The sequence below is a fragment of the Neomonachus schauinslandi genome, chromosome 6, assembly GCF_002201575.2.
Source record: "Neomonachus schauinslandi chromosome 6, ASM220157v2, whole genome shotgun sequence".
Lineage (NCBI taxonomy): Eukaryota > Metazoa > Chordata > Mammalia > Carnivora > Phocidae > Neomonachus > Neomonachus schauinslandi.
In genome coordinates this window covers 54891978-54908308 of record NC_058408.1, presented here as the reverse complement: position 1 = coordinate 54908308, position 16331 = coordinate 54891978, and the positions used below count along the sequence as shown (strand labels likewise).

The 16331-nt window shown below is 41.4% G+C and overlaps 1 protein-coding gene across 2 annotated transcripts in view; it reads left to right on the top strand.

Annotated features, from left to right (window-relative positions):
• The window catches only part of FMO4 (flavin containing dimethylaniline monoxygenase 4), a 22642-nt gene extending 10747 nt beyond the window's left edge, over nucleotides 1–11895 (top strand). For both annotated transcript variants that reach the window (XM_021682638.1, XM_021682637.1), the window contains 5 exons: nucleotides 3916–4058; nucleotides 5284–5483; nucleotides 6788–7140; nucleotides 9039–9108; nucleotides 11257–11895. In XM_021682638.1, coding sequence (XP_021538313.1) covers nucleotides 3916–4058; nucleotides 5284–5483; nucleotides 6788–7140; nucleotides 9039–9108; nucleotides 11257–11620 — 1130 coding nt within the window. In that variant the 3' untranslated portion in view covers nucleotides 11621–11895. The remainder of the gene's footprint in view (nucleotides 1–3915; nucleotides 4059–5283; nucleotides 5484–6787; nucleotides 7141–9038; nucleotides 9109–11256) is intronic.
• Nucleotides 11896–16331: the final 4436 nt, after the last annotated feature.

The following is a 16331-nucleotide window of genomic DNA, read 5'->3' as shown; positions in this document are numbered from 1 at the left end:
GATAGATAGATAGATAGATAGATAGATAGATAGATAGATAGATAGATAGATTCCCAGCTCTCAGGGCACCTGGCTGGCTCAGTCAGTGGACTGTGCAACTCTTGATCTCAGGGTCACAAGTTCAAACCCCACATTGCATGTGGAACCTACTTATAAATTAATTAATTAATTGTTAATTAATTAATTGAAGTAAGTTCCCAGCTCTCTATTCATTGACAAGTGTGATGTCACAAAAATCACATAATCCCTACAAATCTGTTTCCACATATGTAAGATGTGTAAAAATAGTATAGACTTCAAAGGGTTATTGTGAGAAAAATCCATGTAATCACTCTATAAGTGTTATTAGAACTGCAATACAAAATGTCCTTTGGATCTATTAAGGATTCCCTGCCCTCAATTTATTCTGAGGGAAAAGATTATAATCTCTTTCTTTCTAAAACGACCCCCACTCCATTCAGATGAAACATTAAATTGAAGTTCCATCTGCCTGAGTTTAGAAGTTATTAATGTTAAAGTTTCTTATTGCTCTGGTTTAGAAAAAGGAGGATGTACATACATGTGTCCTAGCTGACGTTGCCTTTTTTCTGTAAAAAAAAAAAAAAAAGGTGGGGCGCCTGGGTGGCTCAGTCGGTTAAGCTTCTGCCTTCGGCTCAGGTCATGATCCCAGGGTCCTAGGATCGAGCCCCGCATCGGGCTCCACGGGAAGCCTGCTTCTCCCTCTCCCACTCCCCCTGCTTGTGTTCCTGCTCTCGCTATCTCTCTGTCAAATAAATAAAATCTTAAAAAAAAAAAAACTACAGGTGAATTGTCAAAAAAAAAAAAAAAAGACCCCCAATCTGCATATATGTATGCTGAAATGCACAGCTCTGTTTTGTAAGGGAGAAAAGACTTTCCATCTACCCTCCTCAGTTTGATAGGCAGATTAGAAGGGAGAAAGGTATACAGATTTATTAATTTTTAATACTAATGTGGGGGCACCATAGGAAAATAATGAATACCAAAAAAAAGCTGTGAGATTTGAGTGTTTATATACCATCTTCATAGGGAAAGGGGAGGGGATGTAGGCCATCCAGGGGAGAGCAAATGTTTCTAGAAAGATGAATGGGCTCTTAGAAGAGTGGATGGGAGATACGATCATTTGTGACGTTTGTCTGGGTATAGACTTCTACGGTCCTCTTCTGTGATATAAGAACCTATCTTCCCTGGTTGATGAAACTGCCAGGGAAGAGATTTATGACCATAGGAGTCCTTTCCAAGGCAGATGAGGGGAGTTCAGAGAAAGCCTCTCCCTGCCTTTGCTGTTTTTCAAGATCCTTCACTTGAAAATAATAAATATATCAAAGCGGCACATTTTGGGTAGCATGTCCTGTACTCCTTCAGTGGTAAAGTAAATATTTCAAACATGACAGCAATCCAAAAAAATAACATCAAGTCATCATACAATTTCCTCAAGGAAATGACAAGGCATTGGAAGACAAAGCCCTGGCCAAAATCTGAACAGTTTGGGAATAAATATCAGAATTTCTGTCAATCTTTACTTAGACCAGAATGCAAGAGAGCTACAACTGTTTGGGTGATGATTTCAAATGCTGTCAAAACCCCTCTGACATCTGGCCAAGGTTTACTCTTTTTAAGATGCCTTTTCTGCTGGGGCACCTGGGTGACTCAGTCAGTTAAGCGTCTGCCTTCAACTCAGGTCATGATCTTGAGGTCCTGGGATCGAGTCCTGCTCAGCGGGGAGCCTACTTCTCCCTATGCATCCCCCCCCCCCCCAGCTTGTGCTCTCTCTTTGACAAATAAATAAAATTTTTAAAAAATAAAATCTTCAAAAGATTCTAAAAAAAAAAAAGATGCCTTTTCTGCTTTTCACTAATCACCATGGATCTTTCACAAGTAGTTGTAAGACTGATGTTGAGCTGGGGGAGGAAAAACTTGCTACCAAGGCAGTCAGCTCCCCTTGCAAGCAACTGTAGCCACAGCCTGTCAAGCTTGGGTCAAACACCAGGCCCCAGGCTTCAGAGACTCCAAGGGTCAAGGTCTCACAGTGGTCTCCGTGCAGCCCCTTAAACGTGCCCCCATGTCCAGGGGACAGAAAACGTCACAGCACTTTAAGTTCATTCCTGAAATTCTCCAATTTCCAGCTCCTGGCCACGTCAACTCCAATCCCCAAAAGTGAGTGAGGTGCTAGGGATCCCAAAACGGGTCTGCAGCATGGGTGGTTCAGTGGTAGAATTCTCACCTGCCAAAACGGGTCTGCATACACATTCTTTGCAAATCCTGCACAATGGGTTTAACACGTCCCTTGGAATATGGCCAGCATTGTATTCAGTTTCCAGCTTGGGGGGCCTTAGGAGGCAAAGAATCCAATTAAAATATTGTGTTACACATATTACCTGTGCAATAAATGTTATTAAGTAAATCAATCAATCAATCAATATATGATAGGAGAATGATATATTCTGGGAGACAGTTTCATCTTTTTATTTTTTAGATTTATTTCTATTTTATTTTTTTAAGATTTTATTTATTTATTTACTTACTTATTTATTTATTTGTCAGAGAGAGAGAGCGAGCACAAGCAGGGGGAGCCCCAGGCAAAGGGAGACGCAGGCTCCCCGCCGAGCAGGGAGCCCGATGCGGGACTCAATCCCAGGACTCTGGGATCATGACCTGAGCTGAAGGCAGACGCTTAACTGACTGAGCCACCCAAGCACCCCTATGTCTATTTGTTTTAGAGAGAGAGAGTGGGGGAAGGAACAGAGAGACAGGGAGAGAGAGTCTTAGACTCCCCACTGAGTGCAGAGCCTGCTGTGGGCTCGATCTCATGACCCTGAGATCACAACACTGAGACCACCACCTGCACTGAAACCAAGAGTTGGGCACTTAACCAACAGCACCAACCAGGCACCCCTAGTTTCATCTTTTTATTTTAAAATTTCAGAAATACTTGAAGTATTGGGGTGCGAAGCTGTCAAACCTTCTGAACTGCAGAGCTTCCCTTTCAGATTCATTGTCAGAGCTTCGTCTCACCCATCTGTGGGTCTGACGGTCACTGCCCCCATCACTTTTATTCCTTCTGCCACCTCATAATTCCCGTGGCTGCAGCCGCCACTGGAAACACCTCTACTTCTTCTGTTACTACCAGGCTTCATTTATATGAATCCATGGTTTATGTCTTTTATAGATGCCAAGGAGATAGTCACCAAAAATAAATCAAGAGGAGAAATATTTGAGAACCCTTCTCATATACATAAATACCATAATAGTGATACTTCTATTAACAGAGTGTTAGGAACTTGAAAGGTGGTCAGTAACACATATATAAATAATGTAAGAAAAGAGTATAAACGAGCGCATGGTATAATAAAGCATTAAGCATATAATAAAGTAAAATTACATTAAGTATAAGTAGCAAGCTTAAACCACAAAAATAATTACTTTATGTACAAAAGAACTTGCCACAAAATTTCTTTTGTGGAAAATTGTAATTGAACTAAAATTCAATCTGTAAATATGTTATGTACACAAACCATATTCTCATAGGCTATATCTGTTGGGTAAAATGCAGTCTATTTCTTGCTTAACGATGTTCAGGGTCATGCATGAAAGGTTTGTTGTTGTCTGCAGTGAGCTTGATTTCCCCAAGTAATTGCTTTCAAAGGGAGCACTTATGTGGAATACAAATTCTCCTGTACTTGTCAATCTCCTGCAGGTTGTACTAAATCTATATCTGGGCTCACAGAATCCAGTGGAGAGGGAGATGATATGCTGCTTCTACTTCCTGCAATTAGTAGCAGGAGCAAAAGGCTGACATATTTCTGGAACTTCCCTCTTCCTACAGACCCCATGCCTGCCTCCTAGGGAATTACAGCTTCAGATACTTCTGATTTTCTGATCCCTCCTTCCCCTCAGGTATTCATAAATTTAAAGGCCAGATCCTGCACAGTCAGGAGTACAAGAGCCCAGAAGGCTTTCAAGGCAAGCGCGTGTTAGTGATCGGTCTTGGGAACACTGCAGGGGACGTGGCAGTGGAGCTGAGTCGAACGGCAGCTCAGGTACACCTGGGTGAATCCACACCCTCACCCCACCATCACTTCTGGTGGCCAGAGAGAGGTATGACAATTATAAAACACAGTGGCCAACGGCTAAATCATGTGGACACAGCATGAGTGCAACAAATCCACACGTGACCGGATTGAACCATCTCCAAGAGGGGTCTAGGAAATTGTATGGATGTCAGACCACTAGGCATCCTTCAGAGGCACTGTTTCAGAAACAAGACCAAATGGACAAATGATTCCACCCAGACCAATTATCTTTCTTTTATGCTCTCCCTTTGCAATTCTGGCGAAACCCCCGTAGAAACATAGAAAAGGGAAGTTGTTTTCTGACCATGCTTGTTTTTAAAATAAAAGCAACCTTTACTCTGCCCACGAAGTGTCTGTAATGATTTTAGAATGTCCAAGCGTAGATTCACAAATTAGAAATCTGTTCCACTTTAACATAAATTATAGGACAATGATTCGATTTGGAAAGAATAGATTTTTATTTAACTCAGTTAAAATAGCTTTCTCAAAACATCGCTTTAAATTCTATATTATTTAGATGTAAAAAAAAAACTGCCAGATGAATAGTGCATATCTACTAGTCCTATAATTTTTTATATTGAATATGATAAAAATACTTAACAGATATATAGATCAGATAAAAGTGATTTACAAAAACAACGGCAACAATAGAAACAGTCATTTATAGATCTATGTACAAATTTACCAGTTAAGAACAGATGTTATGAATGAAATCTTGCCATTTGCAACAGTATAGATGGAGCTAGAAAGTATAATGCTCATAAGCAAAATGAGTCGGTCAGGAAAAGACAAATACCCAATGATTTCACTCATATGTAGAATTTAAGAAACAAAACAAACAAGCAAAGGGAAAAAAAAATAAGAGAGAGAAAGAGAGACAAATCAAGAAACAGACTCTTAACTATAAAGAACAAACTGATGGTTCCCAGAGGGGAGGTGGTTGAGGGGATGGGTGAGATAGCTGATGGGGATTAAGGAGTGCCCCTGTGGTGATGAGCACCGGGTGATGTATGGAATTGTTGAATCACTATATTGTACACCTGAAACTAATATAACACTGTATGTTAACTAACTGGAAATAAAATTTTAAAAACTTTTTTAAAAAGGACAGATGTTATAACAACATTTGAAATACACCAAGGAAAAATACTACAAAATGATGTATATATATTTATCCTTCCTTACTTTTTAGGTACTTCTCAGTACCAGAACTGGTGCCTGGGTTCTCCACCGCTCTTCAGTTGGGGGCTACCCACTTACTATGGTGATTACAAGAAGATACCTTAATTTTATTGCACAAGTTCTGCCCTCGTGTGTACTAAACTGGATTCAAGAGAGGGAATTGAATAAAAGATTTAACCATGAGAATTATGGATTAAGTATTACAAAGGGGTACTTAAATTTTTTTATTTAATGGGAAAATTATTTTTCATTCTGCTTTATTCAGAACTCAAAATCTTCAATAATTATCATGCTACTTTGTTTATTCTGTTCTGAGCTTAGCTCCTTAATTAAGACAATGTCCATCAGGTACCACAGCAGTCCTTGAAATGGAAATATTCTCTGGTAACAAAAGTAGTAAGTAATTCATTAAGCTAGAAGAAAACGTAGCATAAAAACTTTACATTTCGAGCTTGAAAATCAGGAAATTAAAATTGGCTTTGAGGAATCTTGGAATGCTGCCATCTATAAATGGAATATTTGCAGCATCATAAGTACAGATGGCCAGCTAACTTTTAATAAATAACTTTTAATAAATCTCTGGCTGAATGATTAGATGATACATTTCCAACAGGAATTCCTAGAATTACATATTTCAATATATATCTGTATAAAGTTGCACATGGCAAGAGAAAGAAAGCCTTTGAAATGAATATAAGGTCATTAAATGTGACTTTTATTTTATGCTTGACCCAAATATTTTTCTTTGGTAAGACAGCTCTCAACTTATAAAGAAAATTAATGGCAATGGATAATTTGTCTTTTTTTTTTTTTTTTAGAGAGAGAGAGTGAGAAAGAGAGAATGTGTGCACATGTGTGACCGGGGAAGGGAGAAAGGGGCCGAGAGAGAGAGAATTCCCAGTAGCCTCGACACCCAGCGCAGAGCCCCATGTGGGGTTGACCATATGACCCTGAGATCATGACCTGAACCAAAATCAAGAGTCAGTCACTTAACCAACTGAGCCACCCGGGTGCCCAGATATGTCAATTTTACAAAGACATTATGTCTGTTGTGATTAGATAGAATGATGTTCACAACGAAAATATTTATCAGCATAAATCGATTCAGATTTTTATTTTTATTGAAAAAGTTTCTTGGTAACTTCCTCTTTGCCTAATGTCAATCCTTTGAGGCCTGGGTGAGGTGAGCCCCAAAACTGATTATTAAATGGATTGTTGCATACTCGATCCTGACGCTTCAAGAAAAGCATTGCTCCAGAAATTAATTTCAAGAGAATTTTAAACCCCAAGCAGGAAAGAATAGGTTTAAACATTGTCCACATGCCTTCTACTGGAAGTAGGAACACAAAACGTGTTATTGCAACAGTAAGTTGGATAGGAAACTTTAAACTCGACATTGGTCAATTCACTCCCTTGGCTTGGCAGATAGTTTCCTTAAACTGACCAAATAAATAGTTTGCTCAAGTATCTCACAGATATAACTACAATGAATAATTTTCTCTTCTGTGTCAAAGGAAAAAATCAAAATTCATTGTGAATGACGAACTGCCAACCTGTATCCTTTGTGGGACAGTCACCATGAAAACCAGCTTGAAGGAATTTACAGAAACCTCTGCTCTCTTTGAAGATGGAACAGTGGAAGAAAACATCGATATTGTGATCTTCGCTACAGGATACACATTTTCTTTTCCCTTTCTTGAAGAACCTCTTAAAAGCCTTTGTACAAAGAAGATATTCCTGTACAAGCAGGTCTTTCCTTCAAACCTAGAGAGAACAACACTAGCTATCATTGGCCTCGTCAGCCTTAAAGGATCCATCTTAGCGAGCGCAGAGCTCCAAGCACGCTGGGCCACAAGAGTATTCAAAGGTACTTGACTCTATTTAAAGCCCTACGTGATCAACTGAGTCTTCAAATTAGTGCTTTGTGATTTAGCCCAAATGGAACAGATATGAGCTAAAGTAACATAAAATATCAAAAGAGTTTAATGGATACTTAACTTCATATATGGGTAATATTACCATGGATGTGCTTATATCACTAACGTGATAGAGTGGGAAAAAGGTTTTGATTCTGTGGATGGAATAAATTTGGACAAGATATAATCACATTTCTCAGATTAACTGAAATTATTGAAGCTTCAGGATCCTCTATTCTCTTCTACTCTAGTCTAGTCTAGTTTATTTGCTTCTAAATCTTATCATTTATTTCTAGAAGTAGAATTTTGTGCCACTTCCAAAGAAAGTTATTGGAATAATGCACACTGTGTGATAAAGTTGAGTTCTGGGGAGATGGTAACCTTTGAGAAATGCCTGTAAAAAATTTTTTAGACACTGGACACCAAATTGTCCGTTTTCACTGTAAGAGCACAAGTGATGGGGTCAGGGCTACCGGGGTCTGATCCTAACTCTAAAACTCATTATCTTTGTGAGGACCTCTCCGAATCTCAGCCATTTCATCTGTACAGTGGGGATAATGAAACCTCTTTCACAAGGATTTTGTAGGATGGACGTCTGCCAAGCACTTACTACCCTTCTTGGCACACAGTGAAGGCTATAAATTGACAGCTGTTATTATCATACCTCGTTAAAGCAGGGCAAGTTTTAGATTAGTGAGCATTTTAAACAATTGCACTTGTATGACTTTTTAAATATAAACAACAATCACAATTTCACCAACCAGCTATCCTTTAGCAGATATGTGTCCTTAGTGGATAAAAACAATCACCAATAATTTATAAATAGGATATAATGCAGTACTAAGGAGTGTCAACTTCTTTCACACTGTTCAAATGTAATAGACATCAAATCCACACAGTTCCATTAAGCGATCACAAATTTTTATTTCTTTAAGGCCAATTAAAGTGCTTTCACAGCATTATCTGATTATATTAAAACCACAAAAGATTCTTAAGTACGTGGTGGGGTTTTTATAAGTGTTTTATAATGAGGTCAAAAATGCCTATCAGAATGATAGAGCTGACAAAATGAAACTCGGTTAGATCACACCCCAGGAGTAATTACATGCTTCTCCAGAGAGCCTCCAGGGACGATCCGGGAAACACCAAGTAAAGTCTTGCCCACTTTTTACAGGATAAAGTGATGCTGGTGACAAGTACACTACAGAGTGAAGTCAAACCTAGCTCAAGTACCCAGTAACCCCACCCTCTGGAGTCAGCACTTGGCTCCTAGCCAGAAGAGCAGAGCCCACGCCCTGGGACTGTGTAGGTGAGAGGCTGAAACAGAGCACATCCTCACCACCACTCAAGCAGTCAGAGCTTTGTGACGCCGAGAGACCATCAGGCGCTTCCACACTTGAGGCTCCTGGTGTGACGAAAGTGAAGACATGTCAAAGCAGCGTTATAAAAATGAGGTCAAATGTTAGTATTTCCATTTAACCAACGAATGGCTTTAACACACACATATAAATACAAACAGGCATATACAAACCATATAATACAAATAATATTATATATGAATATATGTGATATGTGAGCAGATAAATGAGCTGGAGCAGGTGCTGATGACCAGTGGGCCCATGCAGGCTGAGGGCTGGGCCATGGGTGTCCATCATAATTCTGGCAGTAGATGACCCTAGTTAAGTGGGTTTGGAGGAGGACTTTGCCTCCAGAGATGACCTCTAATTCCAGGCTAAGCTTTGACTGTTACATGTCCTAAGGATAGAGCAGTGGGGGGCCAGAAATGAGGAGGAGGAGAACTCAAAGGAAAATACGTGTGATATTAATGTGTTTCCAATTTTTCTCACAGGACTCTGTAAGATACCTCCATCCCAAAAACTGATGGCTGAGGCTACTAAAAAGGAACAACTCATAGAAAGGTATGACATGCATGACATGCAGCTTGTTCCAGCAGAACCTACCGATATATTTCCTCACACACACACGCGCGCGCACACACACACACACATCCTCAGTATAAGAGCCATTCCTAGAGAAGTGCTACAGCAGGTTGGATATCACTGCACTAGAGTCAGAAGAATATGTTTTTAATCTTAACTCTTCCACCAACTGGATTTGTGGCCTTAGATGTATCAGTGGGGGCACCAACCACATCACCTCAGCAGAGCAGAGAGCCTGGCCCCCAGCAGATGGCAATGATGGGTTCCCTTGACCCCCAGAACTCCACTGTGTCTTTGTCCTCCTGCCTCTCAGGATGCTCTTTCCCTGCATTTACTGGTTCCTCCTCCTCCTCATGCCTAAAGACTGGTGAACCCGGACCTTAACCCTCAGACCTCTTCTCACTTCCATTAACACTCACTCCTAGGAAGCCTCTTCCAGGCCTGGGGCTTTAAATGCCTTCATATAGTCATCGCTCCCATACCACTTGGGTATCTCAATTTGAATATGTCTAAATACCAACTCTTGACCCCCATCACTGCCCCACCCATCTTGCCCATGGGCTGCTGTGAGACTTCTCTCCCCTTCTTCATCACTCGCTACTCATTCCAGTTGGTCCGTCTAAAACCCTAGAGTGATCCTTCCCTCCTCTTTTTCTCTCAGACCCCATGTTAGCAAATACTGTCAGCGCCTACCTTTGAATAAATCCAGAATCCAGACCCTTCCAGCTATCCCCACAGCCACCCCCAACCAGGTCACTGTCATCTCTCACCAGGACACTTGCTGTCACCCCTGCTCTGGTCTCCCTGCTTCCACTCTGTTCTACAGTCAGATCTTGACACCACAGCAGGAGTGAGCAACACCACACTGTTCTTCTGTTCAAGACGCTCTGATTGCTTCCCATTTCACTCCCAGAAACTTCCCTGCAACTCTGCAGCCCTCCGGAGCAACCAGCTAGCTCTGCACCCTCACTGCCCCCTGTCCTCCCACCTCGCTCATACTGCTCCAGTCACTCCAGCCTCCTCCCTGGTCCACAAACATGCCAAGCACAGCCCTTTTGCACTTATATTCCCTCTGCCTGGAATGTTCTCCCCACCAGATAGCTACAGGCTCACTCTGTCAAATATCACCTCATAATTGAGAAGGCTTCTCCCACAACACTGTATAAATACGGCAGCAGCTAGTCCCTTCATTGCATCTTCCCCCCCAGCTGCCTTTATATTTATTAATAATACCTATTACCACCTGATTCATTATGTATCTATTTGGCTGGGGGGGGTTCTCAATATTTTTTTAAGATTTTATTTATTTGAGAGAGAGTGAGTGAGAGAGAGAGAGCACAAGCGGGGGGAGGAGCAGAGGGAGAGGGACAAGCAGACTCCCTGCTAAGCAGGGAGCCCAACTCAGAGCTCGATCCCAAGACCCTGAGATCATGACCTGAGCCAAAGGCGGACGCTTAACCGACTGAGTCACCCAGGTGCCCCGTCTGGGGGTTTCTATAGCCTGTTAATTTCCTCACTAGAATGTAAGTGCTTTGACGACAAGGCCTTTGTTTTATTCACTGCTGGACCCCTAGCACCTAGGATGATGCCCATCACGTGATGGACACTTAATATTTATTTATTGAAAGAATAAATGAATGAATGAGTGAATGAATGACATTGGGACATTACGAAAGTTTATTAACAGCAGAAATAGGTAGGAATAAAGCTTTCATATACATTACACTCATATCTGTGTCATGTTCAGAGCTGGTACACCACAGGTGGCCCACAATTAACATCAATAAAAATAATTTAGGTGGCCATATATGTGATGCTTTCTGATCATGTTCATTCATTCAACTGTTGTATTTGGACTGACCAGATTTTTACCCTCATATCAAATTCAAGAACCTAAACCATTATCTGGAGCTCCTCTCCCAACTGCCTCCTTTTACCATTCCCTTTAACAAAATTAATTACCCTCACAAATACCCTTTGTAGATAAACTCCTCTCATTTTTTTTCTTTGCAACATAGAAAAACATTCCCAAACATGGTTTGACTCCGATAAAAAGAAACAAAATGGTGGGAGGAGGGATGACTTATAACTTGAAAATGAAAAATGATCCATCTTTTTTCCTCTCAGGGGTGTGATGAAAGACACCAGTGAAGACAAACTTGAGTTCATTCTGTACCTGGATGACCTTGCTGCATGCATAGGCGCAAAGCCCAGTATCCCTCTTCTGTTCCTCAAGGATCCCAGGCTAGCTTGGGAAGTTTTCTTTGGACCCTGTACTCCTTACCAGTACCGCCTCATGGGCCCTGGAAAATGGGATGGAGCCAGAAACGCCATCCTGACCCAGTGGGACAGGACGCTGAAACCCTTAAGAACTCGAATCATTCCCGATTCCACCAAGCCTGCCTCCATGTCACATTATTTAAAAGTTTGGGGGGCACCTATCCTCCTTGCCTCTCTTCTACTCATCTGTAAATCTTCGTTTTTTTTTTAAATCGGCGCCAGATAATCTACAGGATAGAATTTCCCCTTATCTAATAAGTATTTGGTGAGGATGAATCTGATTCATTATAAAAGCTGTCCCTAGCCACATTAATTCTATCTCCAAATATTTTGTGCATTCCTCCTCTCCTTTCCGTCTTAACTGCTATCATCCAAGTTCAGGTCCAGTCATCTCTTATCTGAATTATTATACTGTCTTCCTCTTTGGTCTCAGTGCCTCCTTTCTTGCCTCCTTTTCCAATCCATATTCTACTCTGCTACCTAAGCAACTGTTCTAAAATAAAAATATTGTCACTGTTTCCATCAAGATCTTGATAGGAATAAGATGACACTCAAATTAGGTAATTTGTGGACATTTTAATATGGCGGTGATTACAAAAGGTTTGAGCAGAGTGTAGGGAAATCATAGGGATAATAAAATACTCCCAGACTGGTAACAGTGAGGTATTTTTACCACTCCTAGGCCTAATGAGGCAAGAGGAGAAAACAATTATGAATGAGAGAGAGAGAGAGACTTCTTTGTGAAGAGGGCCACCTCTCAAGAGTTATGACCTTCAGATGACAGAGGAAGGCAGTCTGTGGTAACCCCAAAAGTACAGAGCTTGGGAATAAATTCTCTAACTTTATTTTCTTCCCTCCCTCTCATCCCCTGTCCATGCTCCCCGATGGCCTAACCCAACCAAAACTCAAAAGGGCAAGGTTGCCGACTATTGAAGATTGAATCATGTCCCTTCAAAAAGATATATTCAAGTTCTAACCCCTGGTACCTATACCTTATTTGGAAACAGGATCTTTGCAAAAGTAATCAATTTAAGATGAGCTCATGCTGGAGCAAGATAAGCCAGATCCCATATGACAGGTGTCCTTATAAAAGGAGAAGACAGACAGAGACATGGTAGAAAATGGCATGTGAAGACAGGCAGAGGTTAGAGTGATGGACCTACAAGAATCACCCAGCAAGCAAACACTGGCAGCCAGGGGAGAGGCATGAACAGATTCTCCCTCAGAAACTCCAGAGGAAACCAACCCTGCTGACACCTCGATTCCAGACTTTGAGCCTCCAAAACTGTGAACAATCCTAGGGACACTTCGTTTTGGCGATCCTAGGAAACTAACACACGGACTGATGTCATCCATGGAGGTCAGCCTTCGAAAGTACAGACTGAGCAGACAATGGAGAGCATATGAAAAGGATCCAGTGCAGACATGTTGCTTTCCAGTTTAAAATCCCTGAAAATGTCTCTTTGATCAGAGATAATGGTCCAAATTCCTTAGCCTGGAAAAGGAGACCCTTTGTGATCTGAGCCCATTTGCCCAATCTCCAGAAACCCCCAGCCTCACTTCAAACCTCCCAACCAATACTACCAACCCCTGAACTGTGCCATACCTCCTCACTTTGGTGCAAGCTCTTGCCTCTGCTGGGAACTCCAACTCCAACTGTCTTTCGAGAGACACTCAAGTATCTCCCTCTGTGAAGCCTTCCCTGAATCCTCAAAGGAGAGCTGGCCCCACTTTGTAATGACTGCACCTCATGCACTGCTTTGTCATTGCCCTTTCTCACTGTAGCATATAGTTGATCCTCGAACATCACGGGTTTGAATGGAATGGGTCTATTTATGCGTGGATTTTTTTCTCAGTGACTACAGTAGAGTCCCGTAAATGTATTTTCTCTTCCTTATGATTTCCATAATAACATTTTCTTTTCTCTAGCTGACTTGATTATAAGAATACAGTCTATCGTACAAATAACACACAAAATACGTGTTAAATGACTATGTTTATCAGTAAGGCTTCCGGTGAGCAGTAGGTTATTAGTATAACTGTACTGTTAAGTTTGGGGTAAGTCAGAAGTTATTCAGATTCTTGGCTGTGCAGGGGTGCACTGTTTAAGGATCAACTGGAATATTCTTTTTGAATCTGTCTCCTAACAAATGGTGAGTTACTGAGAGGAACCATATCTTGTTCAGCTAAAACACTGCCTGATGCAAAGTACTGCTAAATAAATGATTGCTGATTTAACAGTGGCCTCGCCAGCTGACATTTCTTGTCTGTGCTCTTCTACCCACATTCTTTCTCCTGCCAACATGATAAATTTCCTCAGATTACCTCAGCCATGCAAATGAACAAGGATAGTCCACCGACAGCAAGAAATCCATATGGCAATTGGAGTAAATATAACCACACAGTAACTGAGAGCCATGTGTACTGGTTGAAAACACTAACTCTAGAATTTGACCTGGATTATAATCCCAGTTCTGCACTAGCTGTGAGGGCTTGGCCAAGTGACTCTCTGAGCCTCAGTACCTTCATCCGGAAAATGAAGAGAAAGTGCACAGTGAGACGGGATAGAGTGTTAGACACACGGTAATTTGACTATTAAGAGCTGAGGAGTCTGGGGATATTTTCAGTTTTCTAAATTAAAGGATTTGAAACCTGTTGCCTAGTTCTTCTCCCTCTTGCCTCGTCAGAAAGCATGGCTTTGGGTCTCCATAAATTCTCCGGGAGCACTTTCCAGCTAGGATCACTCTTTTGTCCTTGTGACCCCTCACCAAATCCCTGAGACCTATTGCCACTACCATGGCTGTCACCACCACAACACAACCCATGTGCTACTCAGATGGACTCTCCAGAATGCAACAGGTAAACATCAGCCAAGGAGGAATTGTTCTCAACCATTAGGAGTGGACCTCTTGACATAACTTGTTGATGCATCTAGATTTTTACTAACAACATCACCCAGTAGAAGGGGCACCTAACTCCAAATCTTCAAATCCAACTAAAACTGACCCGCTGCAGCAATGCCATATTTAAGTCATCTGTACCCAAGTTCTTGAAGGAGAAAGCAGAGCCAAGATGTCTTTATTACTCATTACATGATGTAATGTTGTGATTTTTCCCATGTATTAATTTTTAGATGAGAAATCAAACTCAGAGAAGTTAAGTAATTTTCCCTGAGTCACAGAGCGAGGAGGAGACAGAACAGAGATTTGAAGCCAAACATATGCAACCCTAATGCCCAGCCTGCCTCACCAGTTGCCTTGAGAGAGAACTCCTCCATTCACTTCTTACCACCTTGATTTGCTTATGGATGAAGCTCCAAGCTGGACACCTCCTCCCTACACCTTGAATAGACTTCTAAGTACTGTGCTTATCACATTCCATGACCCCAGTTCTCGAAAAACAAATGTGTCATGAAAAAGTCACTGCAAGGAAATCATTTTAAATGGTAACACTTTCCACATAAAAAACATGCTATATGTATGCCACCTTGGGATAAACTAGACGGGGTAGGGGCTTCATTCCTAATTAATATTTTTAAGGACAATCTCTTCAAGTTGCCACAGCCTGGTGTGAAAATAATGTAAGACCATTTTATAGTCATTCAAAAAACCATAACAGTGGAACTATTTAAAGAACGTAACAATTCTTTCTTTTCTTTTGTTGATAAATGTAACATTGAAAGGTTTTTGTATTATAAGAATAGATTCAAGTCCAATCAAACTTTTTGCAAAACAAGTAATTCAAAATAAGACATAGTTCAAATTTGGGCACCTGGCTGGCTCAGTGGGTTGAGCATTTGGCTCTTGATCTCAGGGTTGTAAATTCAAGCCCCATGTTGGTATAAAGATAACTTAAAAAATAAAATCTTGAAGACATAAAGACATAGCTCAAATTAGTAGGAGTGTGCTCAATAAGAGCATTCCCTCTGCAGGCACCTTGGATGTGCACTAAAATGGCACATCAGCCACAAATGCACAGAATTAGCTATTGTCTGTGAAGGTAGGAATTTCAGGCCTCTATTGGGAGTTACACCTACCAGAAAAACCCCACCCACTCCCTGCCCCCTCAACAACCCATCCACCATCACCACCTTGGTAATCCACCATTCCAACTCCACCAGCAAGCCTACAGTCCCTTGTCCATAGTGAGCAATGGCAAACTCTGTGGGTTTGAGCTGCAGGTCCAGCTCAAAACTCAGAGCAGCTGGGGAAAGCAGCAAATGTAGCACCCCCGCATCATGCATGCTGCTAGAGGGGACGATGCACAGCCTGCTATCAGAAAGGCTGCTCCCAGTCTCAGGGCTCTGTGCACACACTCCAGTTGACCCTGATCTCAGCTGGCCAAATGGGGCTGATGGGACCCACTTCTCCAACATAGTGGTGGAAGCTTTGTATTTAGCATATCTGTAAGGAGAAAATGTGACAAAGTGGAATGGATGAGGAAAGAGAAGGGAAGGAAATGAAGAGCAATAGGAAAACATTTATTAGTGAATATTTTTGCACTATGACAATTTCACTTTCCTACAGTCTTGTAACATGAGAGATTCAGGTGACAAATCCCCAGACAAGAAAGACTCTTTGTGATTATTTCTTTGCATCCTTCCAATTGTGCACTCTTTGAAGGCAGGAACAGAAACTAGGCTGACTGAGAGGCACCTGGGTGGCTCAGTCGGTTAAGTGTCCAACTCTTGGCTTTAGCTCAGGTTATGATCTCAGGGTCATGAGATCAAGCCCCATGTTGGGCTCCACACTCAGCATGGAGTCTGCTTGTCCTTCTCCCTCCCCTTCTGCCCCCCCCCTTCCGCTCACTCTCCTTCTCTCTCTCTCAAATAAATAAATAAAATCTTAGAAAGAAAGAAAGAAAGAAGAAAGAAAGAAAGAAAGAAAGAAAGAAAGAAAGAAAGAAAGAAAGAAAGAAAGAAA